The 17,802-nt window shown below is 43.2% G+C and overlaps 1 protein-coding gene across 1 annotated transcript; it reads left to right on the forward strand.

The window, feature by feature from the left end:
- The first annotated feature begins 5,225 nt into the window (after positions 1–5,225).
- On the forward strand, positions 5,226–6,429 carry LOC148824965 (zona pellucida sperm-binding protein 3-like). Its single transcript, XM_088926439.1, has 5 exons — positions 5,226–5,419; positions 5,497–5,614; positions 5,813–5,913; positions 5,994–6,067; positions 6,239–6,429. The coding sequence occupies exons 1-5, from the start codon at positions 5,226–5,228 to the stop codon at positions 6,427–6,429; spliced, it is 678 nt and encodes a 225-aa protein (XP_088782565.1).
- The last annotated feature ends 11,373 nt before the right edge of the window (positions 6,430–17,802 follow it).

Below are 17,802 nucleotides of genomic sequence, written 5' to 3' on the forward strand. Positions count from 1 at the left end.
AATCTATAAAGGATCTCAGAACAACCAAAGAAACATTTGTGCATCTGCGTATTTGTAAAGATTAAAGAGCGCCGTAAGTGTGAAGTTTGCACACACGAGAGAAGAAATCAGTTTCAATGCACTTCATTAAACTGATGGTGTGCTTATCAATTGTGTATAGCAGAGGATGGCTCTGATCCATTAATCTCTGGGTTATGGACCTAGCACGCTTTTGCTGCGCCACTCAGCTATGTTGAACACAACTGCTTATGCACCTGAGATGAAAAGTTTCAACGGTAAACGCAGACGTCACTGAGCACTTGGTCTTTTGTAGTACAAATCATCACAGGCTGCTCTACAAGGGCGTGTCTTCAAGATCGTTGAGAACCAAAGCTTCTGCCTTCCTGGCTACTGATTCTTTCATCGTTAATTCCCAAATCTTCAATGAGAATCAGTGAAACGAAAACCAAACACATGTACACACTCGCGTCCTACCGTGGAAGAAAAATGATGGAAGCATTTGAGAAAAAAACAAGAGTAGTCTGAACAGCTCCAGCCTATCAACTGCTCTACAAAGTGATCGCTACCTCCACCCCCAGTTTATAACACTGAAAATGATTCAGGAAGCACAGCAAAGTTCTAAAAGCAGTGGTTGAAAAGCGTCTAGATACATAAAATGACAATTTCTCAAAAGTAAAATCTTCATCTTTTAAATATTGTCATCCATTTATTTTCGTTTTTCTCTTTTTTTACATAACACGCTTTCGAGAAATAGACTGTCTTGTAATGAAGGCTGCATTAGAAAATGTGTATCTAAATTAAAATCGGGTTTATGACTTCTGCGTTTTTCAGCTTTCTTAGCGCTTGGGTCTCGATTCACATATTGCAATGAAAGCAACAGGGGAGTAAGTTTTCCTTTTCTAAATCAAAGGTGATCTGCTCACAAGGAAGTATAAAAACTTCAGCGTTTACTTTTTGAAGACCGCAAATTGTGGAAACACTATTGCTTCATAAGCTAATAAGTAACGTTTCTGAGCACGCATTGTATTACTAATGCTGTTATTAATAAAACAAAGCTTAAATTCATATAATGGAATTTGGACGGCTCAAAGTAGTCTATTCCTTGTACAACTTTACTTGCCCGTTGAGTAGAGTTTAAAGCAACGGCAGCAGAAGTAGCAGTAATAGCAACAACGTGGTTAGAGTGTCACAATACACTCTATGAAAGTATTGCGGCTTCAGATCGTTTTGTTCTGTTGAAGCTGCCTACAGGCTCCGAATTGCTGACTTTGGCTGTGATCTTTTTTCAGGTTTCATGAAATTCTTCACATATTTGAAATATTTAATTCGGGTTCGCCTAATACACGGTGCAAACCGTACCTGCAGCAGAATGCTGTGGCACATGAAGCCGTTTTGTTTATCGGTTGTAAGGATTGAGGAGCGTACTACAAATCGAGCAAGCGAAAAGAAAATTAAACAGGAGTCACTTTTTGGATTGCTAATCCATTGTGCTCTGCTCGTCTAGGTTCAAATCCATTCCTTGTCATGGTTAAGGCCTGAGACGTGTGTGTTTTTTCTAAACGGTGTTTGCATTTGTTTCCTCTTTCACTCCTGTAAACTCAGGATTTTTTTTCTTTGGTGGCAACAATACGCTTCTGCAATACAGTAAATCATAGACTCTGCTTTCAAAATAGCTGCACCAGGCATTCGGATACAGATAAACACAGGGATTTAAAATTCAGGAATATGAATGGCCAATTGCTTACAGCTAGGGTTTTTACGTTTTCTTATTTAGCGATTTGTGTATCAATCTTTTAACAATTCATTAAAATGCTAACAATACGTAAAATCAAAACAACAGCACCGTTAAATGCTGGGGAGACAGGTAGTTTTTTTTTTTTCAATCAGATGCCATTCTCTAATGCTGTGTGTGAGAGCTTACGTACCTTTCCTTTTCTCACATTTTCTGACAACTATTCCAAAGGGGCACCCTGTCAGCTCCTAAAACTTTTTAAAAATCTGCCTGCATGTTTGATTATTGTCGTTTTATTTAGAAAAAGTTCAATATTGATCATAACTAAAGAAAATTAGGATCACGAATAAAAAAAAGGCTGAAGATGCGAGTCGCTCTTGAATCAGAGCTGGGTGACACGGGCTTCTGTTCTGATATGATTGTACGAGAAGCAGGAGGAATCTCTTCTCTCCTATGGAGCATGAGCTGAATCAGGAGTGAGACATTTCGTATGCTCGTGCATATGTTAACGCATGACCTACATCGTAAAACTAAATTAAAAACTAACATTAAGTTGTCAAAGACATTCATTTATATACAAACAAGAGACAGACAGACATAGTAATGATTCTACATTAACTTGTCCTACACTGATCAGACTAATTGAAATGTATGAAAGCCCGTTTCCGGCAGGGAGTTAAAAAAAAACGCGCTATGGTATCTCAGAATTCCGACTAAGTAACTCAGAATTGCGACTTAGTAACTCACAACTCCGACTTTCTCTCTCACATTTGCAACTTCGAAATAACCCATATTTAATTGTCTGTCATTTTGTTATTATGCCGGATTCGGGTTCTAGGGCTTGTACCCTTGATACTCCCACTCTAGTTCGTGCTTCACTGTATTGGCTCGAACCCAGGTCTTGCCAGCTGAGCTAAAGAACATTTTCTTTAGCCCCGGCGGCCAGCATCCCTGTTATGCGCAGGGGAGGGCGGTGCCCTCACCACACTGCAACCAGATCGTACAAATTGTATGTCGCAAATGAACAAGTAATAGGTTTATTCCATGCTGAAAAAAGGAAGAAAGAAAACACGTTTCTTCTTTTTTTTCAGCATGGAATAAACCTATTACTTGTTCCTTTGCAGCCTACGCATGCTGACGCAGCTACCCACCTGAACTACAAATTGTATGTCGGCCGTTCCGTTACACTATATTGATGAATCGTACAAGATCATAGGATCTATAGGCCTGAAGACTTGTCTTGTACAGTGCCCTGATAAAAATCAAATTAATTACATTATTTACTATGGAATCCCATTTCCGCCAGTGAGGCTTCCATAGTACCCGGATGGAATAGTGGACGGTGGGCTTTTTTTTTTAATATTGAAACACCAGAAATACAAAAGCGGAGACAGAATATGATATAAGATAGAGAAATAGACACTTCACATCCAGAGGAATTCACAATTATAAAATCTGAAACTTATACTTTTTACATATTTCCATTGTATGTCCTTTTCTACTTAAAAAAGAAGGTCTTCTTTAGCTCAGCTAGCAAGGCCTGGGTTCGAACCAATACAGTGAGACACGAAGTAGGGTGGGAGCGGCGGGGGCACAAGCCCTGGAACCCGAATCCGTTACAATAACAAAAGGACAGACAATGAAATATGGGCTATTTCGAAGACGCAAATGTGAGAGATAAAGTCGCAATTACGAGATATAAAGCCGGAATTCTGAGTTTTTAAGTCGCATTTCTGAGTTACTAAGTCGCAATTCTGAGTTTTTAGGTCGCAATTCTGAGATTCTAAGTCACAATTCTGAGATACCATAGCGCGTTTTTTTTTACTCCCTGGCGGAAACGGGCTTCCATTGGTTCTCAGTGCTGCGAAGCAAAAGCGATCTCTGGAAAATCAGACAAATTATTATCAGATCATGTCAAAAGCTGATCAGTATTTCTTTACTGGGAAGCAAAGAAATGCTTGTATTACACATTTTAATATGACATGTAATTACACATGAAAAATAGTAAAATTATTTTCATTGCGGTACGTGTTGATAGAACAGCCCCCTCGATAAAGTGTGGAGGGACGTGTCGCATGTTCCGTACTCTGTCTGACAGCGAGTTTAACACACTGTCCTCGGAAATTAGAAACTAATTGAACAATAAATTAATCTGAGCAAATTTTACACGTGTGGGTGATTTAATTCTGTCGAAATTGCGTGGAACTCCTCCGCTGAGGTCAGATACACACGGGAAAGTGTGCAGGCGGCTTCACGGAGTCCCGCCTCAGACTGGAACTGGTTCAAATTAGACGCTGAGAACAATCCGGGTCTCTGTGTGTAACTGATTGTGTTGATTGATCGGTAGTGTGACCAGGTGTGTGGTAGCAGGTCCTGCCAGTATAAAAACCTAGTCAGCGCGTTCATACTTTATGCTCTTGCTTCAACACAGTTTAGGGTTTATTTGTCTTACTTAGCAGTTTAGCGGGACGTCAATTTGGCGATGCGCTCGTTTCTCTTTGTGTTGTGCCTGTGCGCAGGAGCCGGGCTCCCCGCACTGATCTCCGCCGGGCCGGCTGGCTTGGACTCTCGGGAATTAGCGCTCCAGGCCGACTTCCCGGCTCTCGAAGACGCAGCCTAGTTGGAGGACTTGAGCCTGGCAGATGCGCCTTCCGAAGACCTGTCTGCAAGCGAGAATGACTCGCAGTCCTTGGCTCCCGACTTCCGCCGCCTTCCCGTGTCCAGAGACGCGTACTCGCCCTACTTCGACAAGGAGAAGATGAAGCCGGCAGCCGGCCCTTACCCGCCTACATCAAGAGCGTCCTGTTTCCTCCCCAGGGAGGGCGGCAGCCGGCTCGCCCGGCCATCGGGGGCACCCGAGGAGTGGCTGTGTGGTGCGACTCCAACAGGATGTACGTGAGGGTCAGTCGGCTCCTGTTCGGCTTCAGCTGTCGGCCATCGGAGGTGACCTTGGCGACTGCAGCGTCAGCCGAACCACACGCCGTTACTTCTACTTCATCTACGGGCTTCATGAGTGTGGCACCGAGCGATCAGTAAGCGGGGCTTCATCTACAGGCAGTGTATCGATGTGAGCTGTAGGGCTAGTGTCGGGGTTGCCTTTCCTGGGAATATCCCTTCCTCTGTAACCCTGCAGGTTGTCCAGGGCCGCCTGATGTACTCCAACACTCTCCGCTATGCCCCGCCCTCCTCCAGTGCACCTGTGCATCGCTTCATTCCCTTCTCTGTGCCGGTCAAGTGCTCCTACAACAGGTAGGCAGGGCTCTGCTGCTGCTGAGAAGCCACTGGGGAAAGTGTCCAGAAGCCCCTCATCCCCCCCTCTGTCCTGCAGGTTCCACTACTCCTACAAGGTTGGCTATGTCCCCACGTGGGCCAGGAGAAGGACCTTCTTCAAGGACCTGAAGAACAAGCACAGCTTTGTCCTGCTCACCACCAACTGTAAGCTCCTTGAGTGAGTGGCTCCTCCTGCCTGCAGGGGGTGCTGTGTGCAGGTGTAATGCTGCCTCTCTCTCCAGCCCGCTGGGTCCGGCTCTCTCCTAAGGATGAGTACTTCCTGGGTCAGCCCATGTACTTCCAGGCCACTGCCTACTTTGCCACAGTGGAGCAGAGGCTGTACATCCACTCGTGTTACGTAACGGAGAAACCAGACCAGCACTCCCAGCCCCGTTTCCCCGTGATCGACAACTTGGGGTACGGCCCCTTCTGGGAGGGGAGGTGGGCAGGAGCTCCGAGAGCCTGCAGGGGTTCATCTTTGTCCTTGTCCCCAGGTGCATGGTGGACAGCAAGGCAGATGGCTGCCTGTCCAGGTTTGTCCCCTCCAAGCAGAAGGATGTGCTGCGCTTCACAATTGATGCCTTCCTCTTCCAGAAGAAGCTGTCCAGGAAGGTACTGCTCTCAAAGGCTGCTCAGCCTTCTTGCTCTACTGATCCATGGTCTGCTTTCACATCCATGATCTAGATGTGAACCAGACTGTGGCAGCTGTAGTGCGTAGAGCTGCCAGCTTGACTTCACAGATGGCAGAAGGTCCTTCTCTGTCCCTCTATTGGCCTTGATCCCTTAATGCTGTGACCTTCCCTTTTGCAGCATGAAGTGACTGAGCTGTACATGCACTGTGTCATGGCTGTGGCTCCTGCTAAAGCAACACCAGGGACCAAGTCCTGCACCTACAACAGGGAGGCTAAGAGGTACTTCTGCAAGGAGCCTGCTGAGGGTGCTCTGGGACTTGCCAGGTGGAGGCCTCACCTGTCCTCCTCCTCTCCTTCAGGTGGGAGGAGCTGTATGGTGACCATGAGGTCTGTGCCTGCTGTGAGTCCAGGTGTGCTGGCAGCCGGAATGAAGGTGGGTCTGGTTCTCTATCCCTGGTGGATGCATCTCTGCCCAAGAGACAACCATGCTTGGACAACTGAGGAATGATCCCATGCTGGACAAAGGGACTGTTTAGATGAGTAGCATCACTGTGGGTTTCTGGGTATAGCAGATCCCTCACTCCTGGGTGCTGCTTGTCCACAGGTGCCAGGAGCCTGGTGACCAGCAGTCGGGTGGCTGTGGCACCAGTAGAGGGTCCTCTGGATGTGGGAGCTGACTGGACTGAGGATGAGGAGGGAGACCCTCAGAGCTCCAGTGAAGATGTGGAGGGAGCAGAGGACTTTGGAGATGTTGGCCAGTGGACAGGTAGGGTCTGGCAGGAGGAGCTCCTGTAGGGGTTTGTGTCCTGCAGTTGAGCTGGATTGTTCTTCTTCCTCCCCAGGTGCCTGAATGAAGGCTCCAGCCTGGCCCTTGTGACTTTCCTGCCTCCACTTGCCTTGTAATGGCAACATTTCAATAAAGCTGTGAAAGACCCTTCTGCCTCCCCTTGTTTCTTTATGGTTCATAGGTTTGAAATGGAGTGGAGAAATTCAAGGGAAGTGAGACCCATTAATTGAAATATTTGTGAGGGTTCCCCTTTCAAGAATACTTCCCGTATGTGGTATGAAGAAAAGTAGAAGCAGAGTGGTAAAGAATGGAACCAGTTCAGTAAAGCTCTTCTACAGAACAAGGTGTTGAGTCTGGATTTGAAGGAGTTTAGGGAAGGTGACTCTGGTATCCTTGGACATAGAGTTCCAGAGCTTGGGGGCATAACAGGAGAAGGCCCTGTCACCCATACAGTGAAGACAGGCTTGGGGGACAGTTAGGAGACCAGAATTAGAAGAGCGAAGGTGGGGAGTAGGGTGATAATAGATCAAACTGCTACTGAGATGCCAAGCCATGCAGAGCCTTATAGGTGAGCATGAGGATTTTCAAGTCTACCTGAAATTTGACTGGAAGCCAGTTCAAGGACTTCAGGATAGAAGTAATGTGATCACTTGCACTAGAGCTGGTCAGGATTCTAGCTGCTGAATTGTGGACATACTGCAGTTTGTTCAAAGTAGTTATAGATACCCCAGCAAGTAGAGCATTACAGTAGTCAACTTGAGAGAACACAAATGTTCTCTCAAGAACATTTGAAAAGTTGATTAGCTTTTCAGCCCCAGTTAGTGATAACATAGGGTGTAGTCCAGTGATATTTCTGAGGTGGAAAAAAAGATGTTTGACAATATGCTGCACACATGGGTTGAATCTTAATCCAGAATCGAATATCACCCCAAGGTTTTTCAATTTAGACTGAAGATCAAGTACAGAACCATCTACAGATAGGGTTACAGGATTGTTTTTTATGAAGTTGATGGGGGGTGCATGACTTCAGTCTTGTCGCAGTTAAGATAAAGGAAATTGAGTCATCCAAGTTTTTGTCAGATATGCAATTAAATAGAACAGAGACAGCCACATCAGTGTCAGGTTTGGAATGGATGTATATTTGAGTATCATCAGCATAGAAATGATAGCTGAGGCCGTGTGATCTTAAAATCTGACCAAGTGGAAACATGTAAATGCTGAAGAGCAAGGGGCCCAGTATTGAGCCCTGAGGAACACCAGACTTAACGAGACCATTTTCAGACCTGTACCCATTAAGAGAGACAAAGTGACAGTGATCAGTGAGGTAAGACTTGAACCATTTGAGAGCAGTGTCAGAAACTCCAAACAGTCTCAAGACAAGAAAGTTGTCATGGTCAACAGTGTTAAATGCAGCACTGAGATCAAAAAGGATGAGTATAGAAAGAGAACCAGAATAAGCAGCTATTAGCAGATCATTAGGGACTTTGACAAGGGCAGTTCCTGTGCTGTGAAGTTGATGGAAGCCAGATTGGAGGGGTTTGAAAAGGTTATTTGTCCTGAGGTGGTTATGCAACTAAAATGTGACCGCACGTTCTACAATGTATGCAAGAAAGGGTTTCAGCTGTGAAACCTTCTTCAGGTTTGTTTTCTCTCTTCTCTTTTCAGCCTGAAATAAACCTACAGTATTACTTGTTCCTTTGCAGATATGCATGCTGACGTAGCTACCCTCCTGAATATATTAAACGTTTCATCTATATGATTAACACAATGTTCTCCTGAATAACTACTCGAAAGAAGCCGCAGCTCAGGTGTTAGAGAGATTTGAAATTGGTTCAGTGGATTTAGTGTCCAGACTGTGAACTGACAGTTGAAACAGGTCTTTTATAGAACCGTTTTGATTTTCTCTACTTTGTCCCCGTGACGTCATTGTCCTGCTCGCTGCCAAGCCTGACACACGGTACCATCTGGTTTCTGTCTCTTGGCGCCCACCCTGCGGTCCATGTGGGTCCTCATGCCCCAGTATTATGACAGGGACACTAATCTGTAAACAGGTGCCGTCCGTCGGCTGAGAAGTAAAACTGAGGTCCTGACTCTCTCTGGCCTTTAAAAATCCCAGGTCGTCTCTTGAAAGAGTAGGGGTGTAACCCCAGCATCCTGGCCCAATTTCCCATTGGTCCTTTCCAGTCATGGCCTCCTAATAATCCCCATCTATGAATTGGCTTCATCACTCTGCTCTCCTCCCCACTGATAGCTGATGTGTGGTAAGCGTTCCGGCGCACTAAAGCTGCCGTTGCATCATCCAGGTCGGGCTACACATTGGTGGTGGTGGAGGGGAGTCCCCATTACCTGTAAAGCACTTTGAGTGGAGTGTCCAGAAAAGCACTATATAAGTGTAAGCGATAATAATAATAATTATTATTATGTAAATTGCAATAAAAATATAATATTTGATTCAAAATCGATTAATGTAAAAACTGATAAAGCTAATGCTTTTTTCAGGGCTATATCTACTTTTTTAAAAAAGGAGAAGTCTGTCACGATTGTGAAATTTGGAGAAGATGCACCAGCGGGTGCCTTCACATCTCCAGCTTCAGTCTCGCCTCTAGCTGCGAGAAGGTTAAAAGCACACAAGTGATCTGTAGACGATGTTCGGGGAAGAGATAATTCTGTTTTCAGCACAGGGAGTGAGAATGAGCTCAGTCCGGCTCCAAGCAGAATCCAATCTGGTTTGGTTACTGTTAGACTGTGCGTCTGAGGCTCTTTGGATCGCAATGTGAAAAAAAACAATTCCTCACATCGAGAGGAAGGGAAGATATCATGTTTAAAAAATCAGAACCGTAGACTTGGATCCGGGGCCTCATACTTATCAAATTATTAAAATAATAGTTATTAAAATATCAGATTGTGTTTCTGCAACATTTCGTGCACAGTACGCCATTTTTATCTAATAATAAAACAACAGCCACAACGAGGGCTTTACACGCAGTGTGGGGTATTTTTCCCTTTTATATTTTTGCCACTTTATATCAAACCTGTTATACTCCCAGAAGGGCACAGTAGCTTGTACTTAATAAAAATGTACAATTCACCACTGGTATAAACAGATGTGTGCTGTGTCTGCCTTTGTAAGCATTTGTTTAAAAAATAAGTCCACAATACGATAAAAACACAGAAAGCACAAAGTTAATAATACAACGATACAAAATCAATACCAAATCATAAAGCCAATTAAGTAGCTATCCGTTGAAAACAGAGAACACCTTTATATCTACAAAAAACTTGACATTTGCATTACAAAATGTAATTTTGAATTACAAAGCAGACAGAGTAGTCCCTTAATTCATAGATCAGATCTTGGCCAAAACAAGACAATCAGACGGGAGCTGAATTCGGAACAGGAGCCTCTGCTTCGTCGTTTATTGAGCTTTTGATCAACGACTGAATTAAACAGATTCACTATTTTAACTCATTGATTAAAATACACAAAAGGCACCTTCCTTCAAGCTAGAGTCAAACCAACAACCTAAGGATTCCCAAGTGTTTCCATTACAGTTCCCCACTCTACCAACTGAGCAACCGAAGGGATATCAGGAGCTTCTCTCTGGCACATACTGCCCAATGTAGTGAAATGTTCCCGATGAGTAAAATCCCAGATCGACATTGTTTCCAACTCATTTCCTTAGTATTTTTTACCTTGAATTTAAGCCACAAACCAGGATTCTACTGTATAAACTTCCGGGGATATTAAAACATGTTTGATGGGGCATCAATCATTCCAGGCGGAAATTTACTCCTTTTTTTTCTTAGGGGAAATGAGGAACAAAACTAAATGTCATTCTGTGTTTCTTAGAAGCATTATCACAGCTAATGCATGTAATGCCTTTAGTATGTGAAGGTGAGAGTTCAGTTATGCCAGGGAGTAAAGAGAACTGAAATTTAGAAAATTCATATTTAAATAGATTGCAAATCTTCAAAGTGTTCTGTTACTGCAAAATTATTACAGGGGTCTACTAGCTGCCAGATGTGCTTGTTTTGGGACTATTTCCAATAAGTATCCCATTGTTGTGCTAATTAGAACCACAACAATGCTCCTGAGTCCTGAGCACCTGAGCTGGGCTCTGATTTTGTTCAGCACGACTTCTTGTTGCAGTTGAGCTCAGAGCTAGAGATGATCTCCATATTCTACCGCAATAAGTAGTCTGAAACTTAGTAAACAGTACACAGTTTTTAACTGAAGTCAGGTTGTTAAAAAATTAAACCAGCACCCTGTCACCGAAACGTACCCCGGTCTTCCGCGCGACAAGCGGGGGTACTCAACACTGTACTAACAAGGAACGCTTGTCCGCCGTTGAGCATGAGTTCTGATTACTGTCAGCAGACATTTCTTAATTTCCAATGACTTTTTCTTCTGCTCTCAGCTTTTTAACGGTCATAAATGCTCAAGAAGTAATTAATTTGAGTTTGAAGTCTGTCTCTGTTACCTTCGGTCCTGATAAAGAAAAGCCGTGCGTGGGAGACTCCCTCTCTGAAGAAGTTTGCCGTCACCCTGCAAGAGAAGAGAGCCAACATTCACCGAAACAACCACTAAGACAATTAACATTAAACACGTGAAATGCGAGATGTTGTGGAAATGTTTTCGACAGAGATTCTGTCGTTTCTACTCTAACGAGAGAGGCTCTTTGTCGGAAGTAAGATTTGAACGAACGTCTCCAGGGGAAACTGCGACCTCAACGCAACGCCTTTGACCACCAGCCATCCTGTCTGTGGTTCTTATATTGTATTATGTTTTATTTATTTCTACTTGTTGATAGGGGGGAAAAAAAGTGAAATCATGTAATTTGGGAAATGTCTTTTTTTCATGGGGAAAACTAGTCTGAGCAAATGTTCAAAAGTTAAGAGCAGCGCTCAATAAAAACCATCAGAAGCCGAAAGCGCTACTTATGTGGATCAGTATATTCTGATGCCGGTGGTTCTGCAGAAGAAATAAGAAAAGCTGAACTCCCGCGGTGTTGCCATTACGGCTACTCTGGCTGCGGCTGCTTTAAGATCTACTCAGCGGGCACAGAAAGTTGAAAGAGGTCAGACTGGTTTGCGCTGTCTAAATAACAGTGTGCGAATTTAGACTTATTTAAATAAGATTGTTTACAATGTAATACAAGCTCCAAAAACGTTAATACTGCACTGACTGCTATTTGAAACGCCTTCAAAAAATGACGCGTAATAGAGATTGATGCAGATGGCTTTTATGCTTCACAATACATTGCAATCAGGAAAATAAACCAATTAGAAATATGCAATACAACGTCTTTCAGTTCGGCTCTTCTTATTTCTTCTGCAGAACAACTGGTATGGGAATGTACTGATCCGCATAAGTAGCGCTTTAGGTTTCTGATCGTTTTTATTGAGCGCTGCTCTAAACTTTACATTTGCTTGTGCTACTTTGCCACATGAAAAAAATAGATTTCCCTAATTACATGATTTCAGTTTTTTTCCTCATCAACGAGTAGAAAGAAATAAAACATATTGTAACGCTTACGGCCGACAGGTACTGTGTAAGAGCCGGCGTACCAGAGCAGGTGACGTCACCGCCCTTCCCTGTGATAGCAGGACTACAGCTACTGGGCTGTGGAGAGATCTCTCTTTAGCTCACGGGGCTGGGTCGCTGCAGAGAGACGCGGAAGTCTCGGGTTCGAGCCCCGAACAGTGTGGGGCTGACCTGATGCGGCAAGGGCGCCCGCCTGAGCCCCCGTTGCGTTACATTGGTGTCAGAGTGGGATGGGATAGCCCTTCGCCGGGGACGGCGATTTAAGCGGGGGAGAGTGTAACGCTTACGGCCGACAGGTACTGTGTAAGAGCCGGCGTACCAGAGCAGGTGACGTCACCGCCCTTCCCTGTGATAGCAGGACTACAGCTACTGGGCTGAGGAGAGATCTCTCTTTAGCTCACGGGGCTGGGTCGCTGCAGAGAGACGCGGAAGTCCCGGGTTCGAGCCCCGGACGGTGTGGGGCCGACCTGAGGCGGCAAGGGCGCCCGCCTGAGCCCCCGTTGCGTTACAATATAATTCAATATAAACACCACAGGCAAGTTGGCTGGGGGTCTAAGGCGTTGCGTTCACGTCACAGTTTCCCTTCAGGTTTTTTGTTCGAATCCCACTTCTGAAAAAGAGGCTTTCTCGTTTTTCTCTGTGAAAAGCCAATCAAGTTCTTAACAAATTTCATATATTAGATTTCCGCAATACGTTCTGGCTTTAACAGGAAACTGTGCGCTTCCACAGAAAGAGTAACAAGAAGAGACGTTTCCATGTTACTTGTAGACTTAGATAAAGGAACGTGGCGGTGAATGAAAGAGGCACGGACGGGGTTCGGACCTGTGATTTTTGGTTTACGAGACCGACGCCTTACCACTTGGCCACCGTGCCGTTGCTGGGAGGGGGTCAGCTTACTATATGTTGAATCAACCCTAGTAATTTTACTGTTGTAATAGAGGAACAAGAGGCGCAGTCGGTAGAGCTTGCGACCCTTAAGTTCAAAATCGTTGATTCATGGGTTGTTTGTGTCCTTTCTGATCCCTCTAATCTTTTAGTAGGACAGTGCAAGCAGGACGTGATAGGGTACAGTGACTCCCAATGTCATATGAGCTTTGTGTAATTTAGCTTTCTTAACGCTATGGGGCTCGATTCAGATATCGCTGTGAAAGCAAGGTACGAGCAAAGGTTTTTTCTAAATTGAGGGTGATCTGCTCCCAAGTAATTATAAACACCTAGCGTTTACTGTTTACTGTTGTGTTACTGTGATAAAGGAACACCGCACTTTATCAAAATACTGCTGCTTCCTAATTTTACATAATGGTATTTAGACCGGGGAGAGTGACTGCATTCCAAGAGGCTAAAAGTTGATTTCACAAAGCCCCCATTTAATAAAATACATTAGAAACCGCAAGGAAAACAGGATGTTTTAATAAGTCTTCTCCTGGTTTTAAATTATTATAGTCTTTCACATTTGAATGCATACCTTACCATAAATCTTACCTAGATTACAGGCAACGCAAACAGTTCTTAATGCACGAAGTCTATTTATAGTTGACTTTCTGCTAATCACATCTAATAGTTCATGAATCTTCCTGCCCATCATGTGTCTGCTAACCAGTTTCTCCGTTTTCCTTCTCCTGTCATTGTCAGCGAGCACATCAAGGTGGGAAAAATGTAACAGGGAAAAAGAGTAGCTGGTAGGAGTGGGATTTGAACCAAAACCTCGATCTGGAGACAAGATTACCCGTGAGAGCTAGAAAAACACAAGTATTTTATCATGGTGCTTTGGTGGTGGTGGAGGTGAGTCCCCATTACCTGTAAAGCGCTTTGAATGATGCTTTAGAACACTCAACCACCCTGACAAGTGATGGATGAATGGAGGTGCATTGAATACACCAGTAGTTCACTAACCTGAGTTGCTTTGCTGGAGAAGTGCCATGTTACCTGTTGTAAACGTCAAACGTACAAACGTGTTGTACTTTCCAACCTTTGAGTAATATTTTCCAGAGCTAGAGCGCAGTTGTCTTCACAATCTGGATTACTTCAAAAGCAATGATGTCTGTGTAAAACAGATTTTATTTTCGGGAACCGACGTTGTATTGCATATTTCTAATTGATTTGTTTTCATTATTGTAATGTATAGTGGAGCATAAAAAAACATCTGCAAAAATCTCTATTACGCGTCTTTGGCATTTCAAACAGTAGCGAGAGCGAGGATTAAACCCCCCTCCTGGCAATAGTTGCCTCACGCTCTGAACAACCAAGTCCTGCTTATTCCCGCTGTGGGTCGCGGATGGTGTGTTTTGGTATTTACTCGAAATTACGGAGGATACATGGGACTGCATTTACCTGATAACATACCGTGATCTCTAGTACCTAATGAGCTTTGATAATTCAGCTTGCTTATCGCTTTGGGCTCAATTCAAAAGTTGCAGTGAAAGCAGGAGCTGAGCAGGATTCTGTTAAAATGGAGCCAGATCTGCTCACGACCGGGTAAACACTTCAGCATTTACTAATTGAAGACCACAATCCGCTAAAACACCCCTGTTTCTTAGACTAAAAGAAGCTAAAAGCATTTTTGAACATGGGTTATATTGTAAATACTGTTTATTTGCATACTGTTTATTTGCATACTGTCGGTTATTTAGACGGTGCAAAACAGGCTGCCCTTATAAAACTTTCTGTGCCCGTTTTGACCAAGGAGAAAGTATTTCTGATGGAGCGCTATGCGAAAAGATTTAATAAGCTTTACCCCTGCCAATGGTTCAGCATGAAGAAGTAAAAGTTTCAAAGGGAAAAGCAGCTCGCTAACACAGCCAATATTAAAAGTGATCTCGGCAGATGTTGTTCCCTACATAAAGCTAAAAGTGCCAAAGAGAATTTCTGTTGAGAAAACAAAATATTTTTTTGCCTTGATGTCAAGCTGACGGCCTGTCTTTTAGAAAGTCTATTTCTAAACACCTCACGCATCCTCTCAACAGACTAACAAAAAGAGCTTTTACTGATCGTATTGCATGTCTTAAAATACTAACAATTGGCAGCGGTGGGATTCAAACCCACGCTCCCAGAGAGACTGGAGCCTAAATCCAGTACCTTAGACAGCTCGACCACGCTACCTTCCGCCATGCCCATCTTCCTCACATTGCTGGCTTGGACTGGGGGGCTTCAGCTCTTGTCGTCGGATCTAATGATATCATGACATGTGGAAGTGACTGCACCTTCATCTTCCGAGATGCTTTCAATACCACAAACGCTACTTTCACCGGCACAAACGTAGCAATAATGAAGGTGGTGGGATTCATCCTTTGTGCTGTTTGTAGGGGCGCAACTCTACGGCGATCTACTGACTTGAAGAGCAAAAATCAAAATCCTCTGCTATTACTGTTGCTTTCTTCATATTTTCTTCAGATCCTTCATTTGAACGTCGATTTTGAAGGATATTGATGATAATACCACATAAATTGTGGTTTTCTTGTGATCGCCAATTTTATTCAAATACCAGCCTTTTTTACATTTCCTTGCGTGTTTCACAGGGTATAATAGCCCCCCTCGCATCCTCAGCTAACATATTTTAAAATTACAATAGATTATACAGCATGCATGTTTACATTTATATTAAAATTAAAGTAAATATACCAGAATACATACAGTGCTAACCCAATAATTCTTGTCAGGTTCTCCAACAAATCTGCATTGTTAATTTAACATGTTTCAGCTGAGGGTGCAACAGGAGTATAAATGAATTTTCCAGCCAGCCATTCAAAGACCAAATTCCATGAGTGAACATTATTTTCTCAGACGTTGCCGGCATTGGACTTTGCCGGTGGTATTGAATTATGTCCACAACTGTTGTAGTAGTTCCTTCTTGAAGTTCAACACATGCAAAGCAATCGTAATATCATAGGTGTTAAAGTTCGCTGAGTCTATTCGAGTCATGGTGTGTATCCCTGCCTATCATTGGGAGACGGGTAGCTTTTTTACACTCAGATTCCCATCTTCAATGCTTTGTGTGAGAGCTTACATGACTTTCATTTTCTCACATTTTCTGACGACTGTTCCAAAGGGGCACCCTGTCAATTCCGAATACTTTTCAAAAATCTGCCTGCATGTTTGATTATTGTCATTTAATTTAGAAAAAGTTCAATATTGATCATAACTAAAGAAAATAATGATCACGAACAAAAAAGGGATAAAGATGCCAGTTGATCTTGAATCACAGCTGGGTAACACGGGCTTCTGTTCTGATATGGTTATACGAGAAACAGGAGGAATCGCCAATCTCCTATAGAACATGAGTTGAATCAGGAGTGAGACATTTCATATACTCGTGCATATGTCAATGCCTGACCTACATCATAAAACTAACATTAAGTTGTCAGAGACATTCATTTATATACAAACAAGAGACAGACCAAGTAATAATTCTACATTAGTTCAGGTGGGTAAACCTGAACTAACTAACTAATAAACCTATTAATAATTCTACATTAACGTGTCCTACACTGATCAGACTAATTGACATGGTCTGATTCAGAGCCTGTGCAGTTCGGGCTAATTACAACAACGACAGTTCTGAACCTTATCACCGAACTGAGCACAAGTTCAGCTGTTCTCCAGTTTTGTTAGGCATGGTTTTTCATTGCAGTTCAGAACGACGAAAGAATGTTGCCTCGGAAAGCAGAAGGTTTGGTTCTCAACGATATTGAAGACAGGTCCATGTAGAGCAGCGGGTGATGATTTGTACTATAAAAGACCAAGTGCTCAAAGTGACGTCTGCGTTTGCCGTTTAAACTTTTCATCTCGGGCGCACTTTTAGAAAGCAAGGATAGAGCAGTTGTGTTGAATCGCTATATGGCAAGCGTCAGCAGAGTGGCGCAGCGGGAGCGTGCTGGGCCCATAATCCAGAGGTCGATGGATCGAAACCATCCTCTGCTATGTACACTTTATGCACGATTGATTTAGCACACCATCAATTTAATGAAGTGAATTTAAACTGATTTTGTCTCTCGTGTGTATGCAAGCTTCACACTTAAGGTACTCTTTCGTCTTTACCAATAGCAGATGCCCAAATGAATCTTCATAGTTTCCTCAATTCCTTCAAATTAACATCCATATCAAAGCAATTATGCGTATATATATTACAATGAAGGTACATATTAAAAATATCAACGCACATTTGTATAATGCTCATTTAATAATGATTGTCAAGGATTGTCAAGTTCTCCAATATTTTTGCTAAGGATACAACGGGTGTATAAATGAATTCTCCCAACAGCCAATTAAAGAAAAATTCCACACGTGAAGTTGGTTTTCTTGGACATTGACTTAGGTACTTATTTGTTTACTTGTTGTAGTTGCACACGAGTAAAACACGAAGATTTCCTGCAACATTCAAGAGGGTTTGCGAAGAAATCCCTTCAATTTTTAGCGGAGATTATGTTTACATCATCACAATCTGAAGCGCATCCCTGAGTGCGTTTGACCCACCAGCCCTTTGTTTAACAGCTGCACAGGGACACATTCCCATTGCTTTTCACAAATCACTGGCATTTTTTTGCAGCATTTCTTCTGTCCTGAGAAGCAAGATTTGTATTTTATCTTTAAGAAGTTGTATGAATTTCTTGAAGTTCAGAAACAACTTGTTCCAGAAAAGAAATGAACACTTGCTTCAAAGTAAATCAAGACGTATGTGTCTCTTGCTGTGTGTGCTCTTATCTGTCCATCTCTCTCTCCTCTTCTCTCACTCTGGCAGTCTGTGCAGAGTATCTGAAGAGGATGTAACACCACTTGGAAAAGAAGAAAAATTTTCAGGAAAATTTCTCAGGCAGAATAAAAAATCATTATTCTCTTCTCA

Source organism: Atractosteus spatula, chromosome 10 (assembly GCF_055471065.1).
Source record: "Atractosteus spatula isolate fAtrSpa1 chromosome 10, fAtrSpa1.hap1, whole genome shotgun sequence".
Taxonomy (NCBI): domain Eukaryota; kingdom Metazoa; phylum Chordata; class Actinopteri; order Semionotiformes; family Lepisosteidae; genus Atractosteus; species Atractosteus spatula.

What these genes read in the sequence shown, in the direction of transcription:
- LOC148824965 (XM_088926439.1), top strand. Translation starts at nt 5,226, where the DNA reads ATGCTGCCTCTCTCTCCAGCCCGCTGGGTCCGGCTCTCTCCTAAGGAT. An exon ending in CCCGTGATCGACAACTTGGG is followed by an intron (nt 5,420 to 5,496) that starts GTACGGCCCCTT and finishes CCTTGTCCCCAG; the next exon opens with GTGCATGGTGGACAGCAAGG. An exon ending in TACAACAGGGAGGCTAAGAG is followed by an intron (nt 5,914 to 5,993) that starts GTACTTCTGCAA and finishes CCTCTCCTTCAG; the next exon opens with GTGGGAGGAGCTGTATGGTG.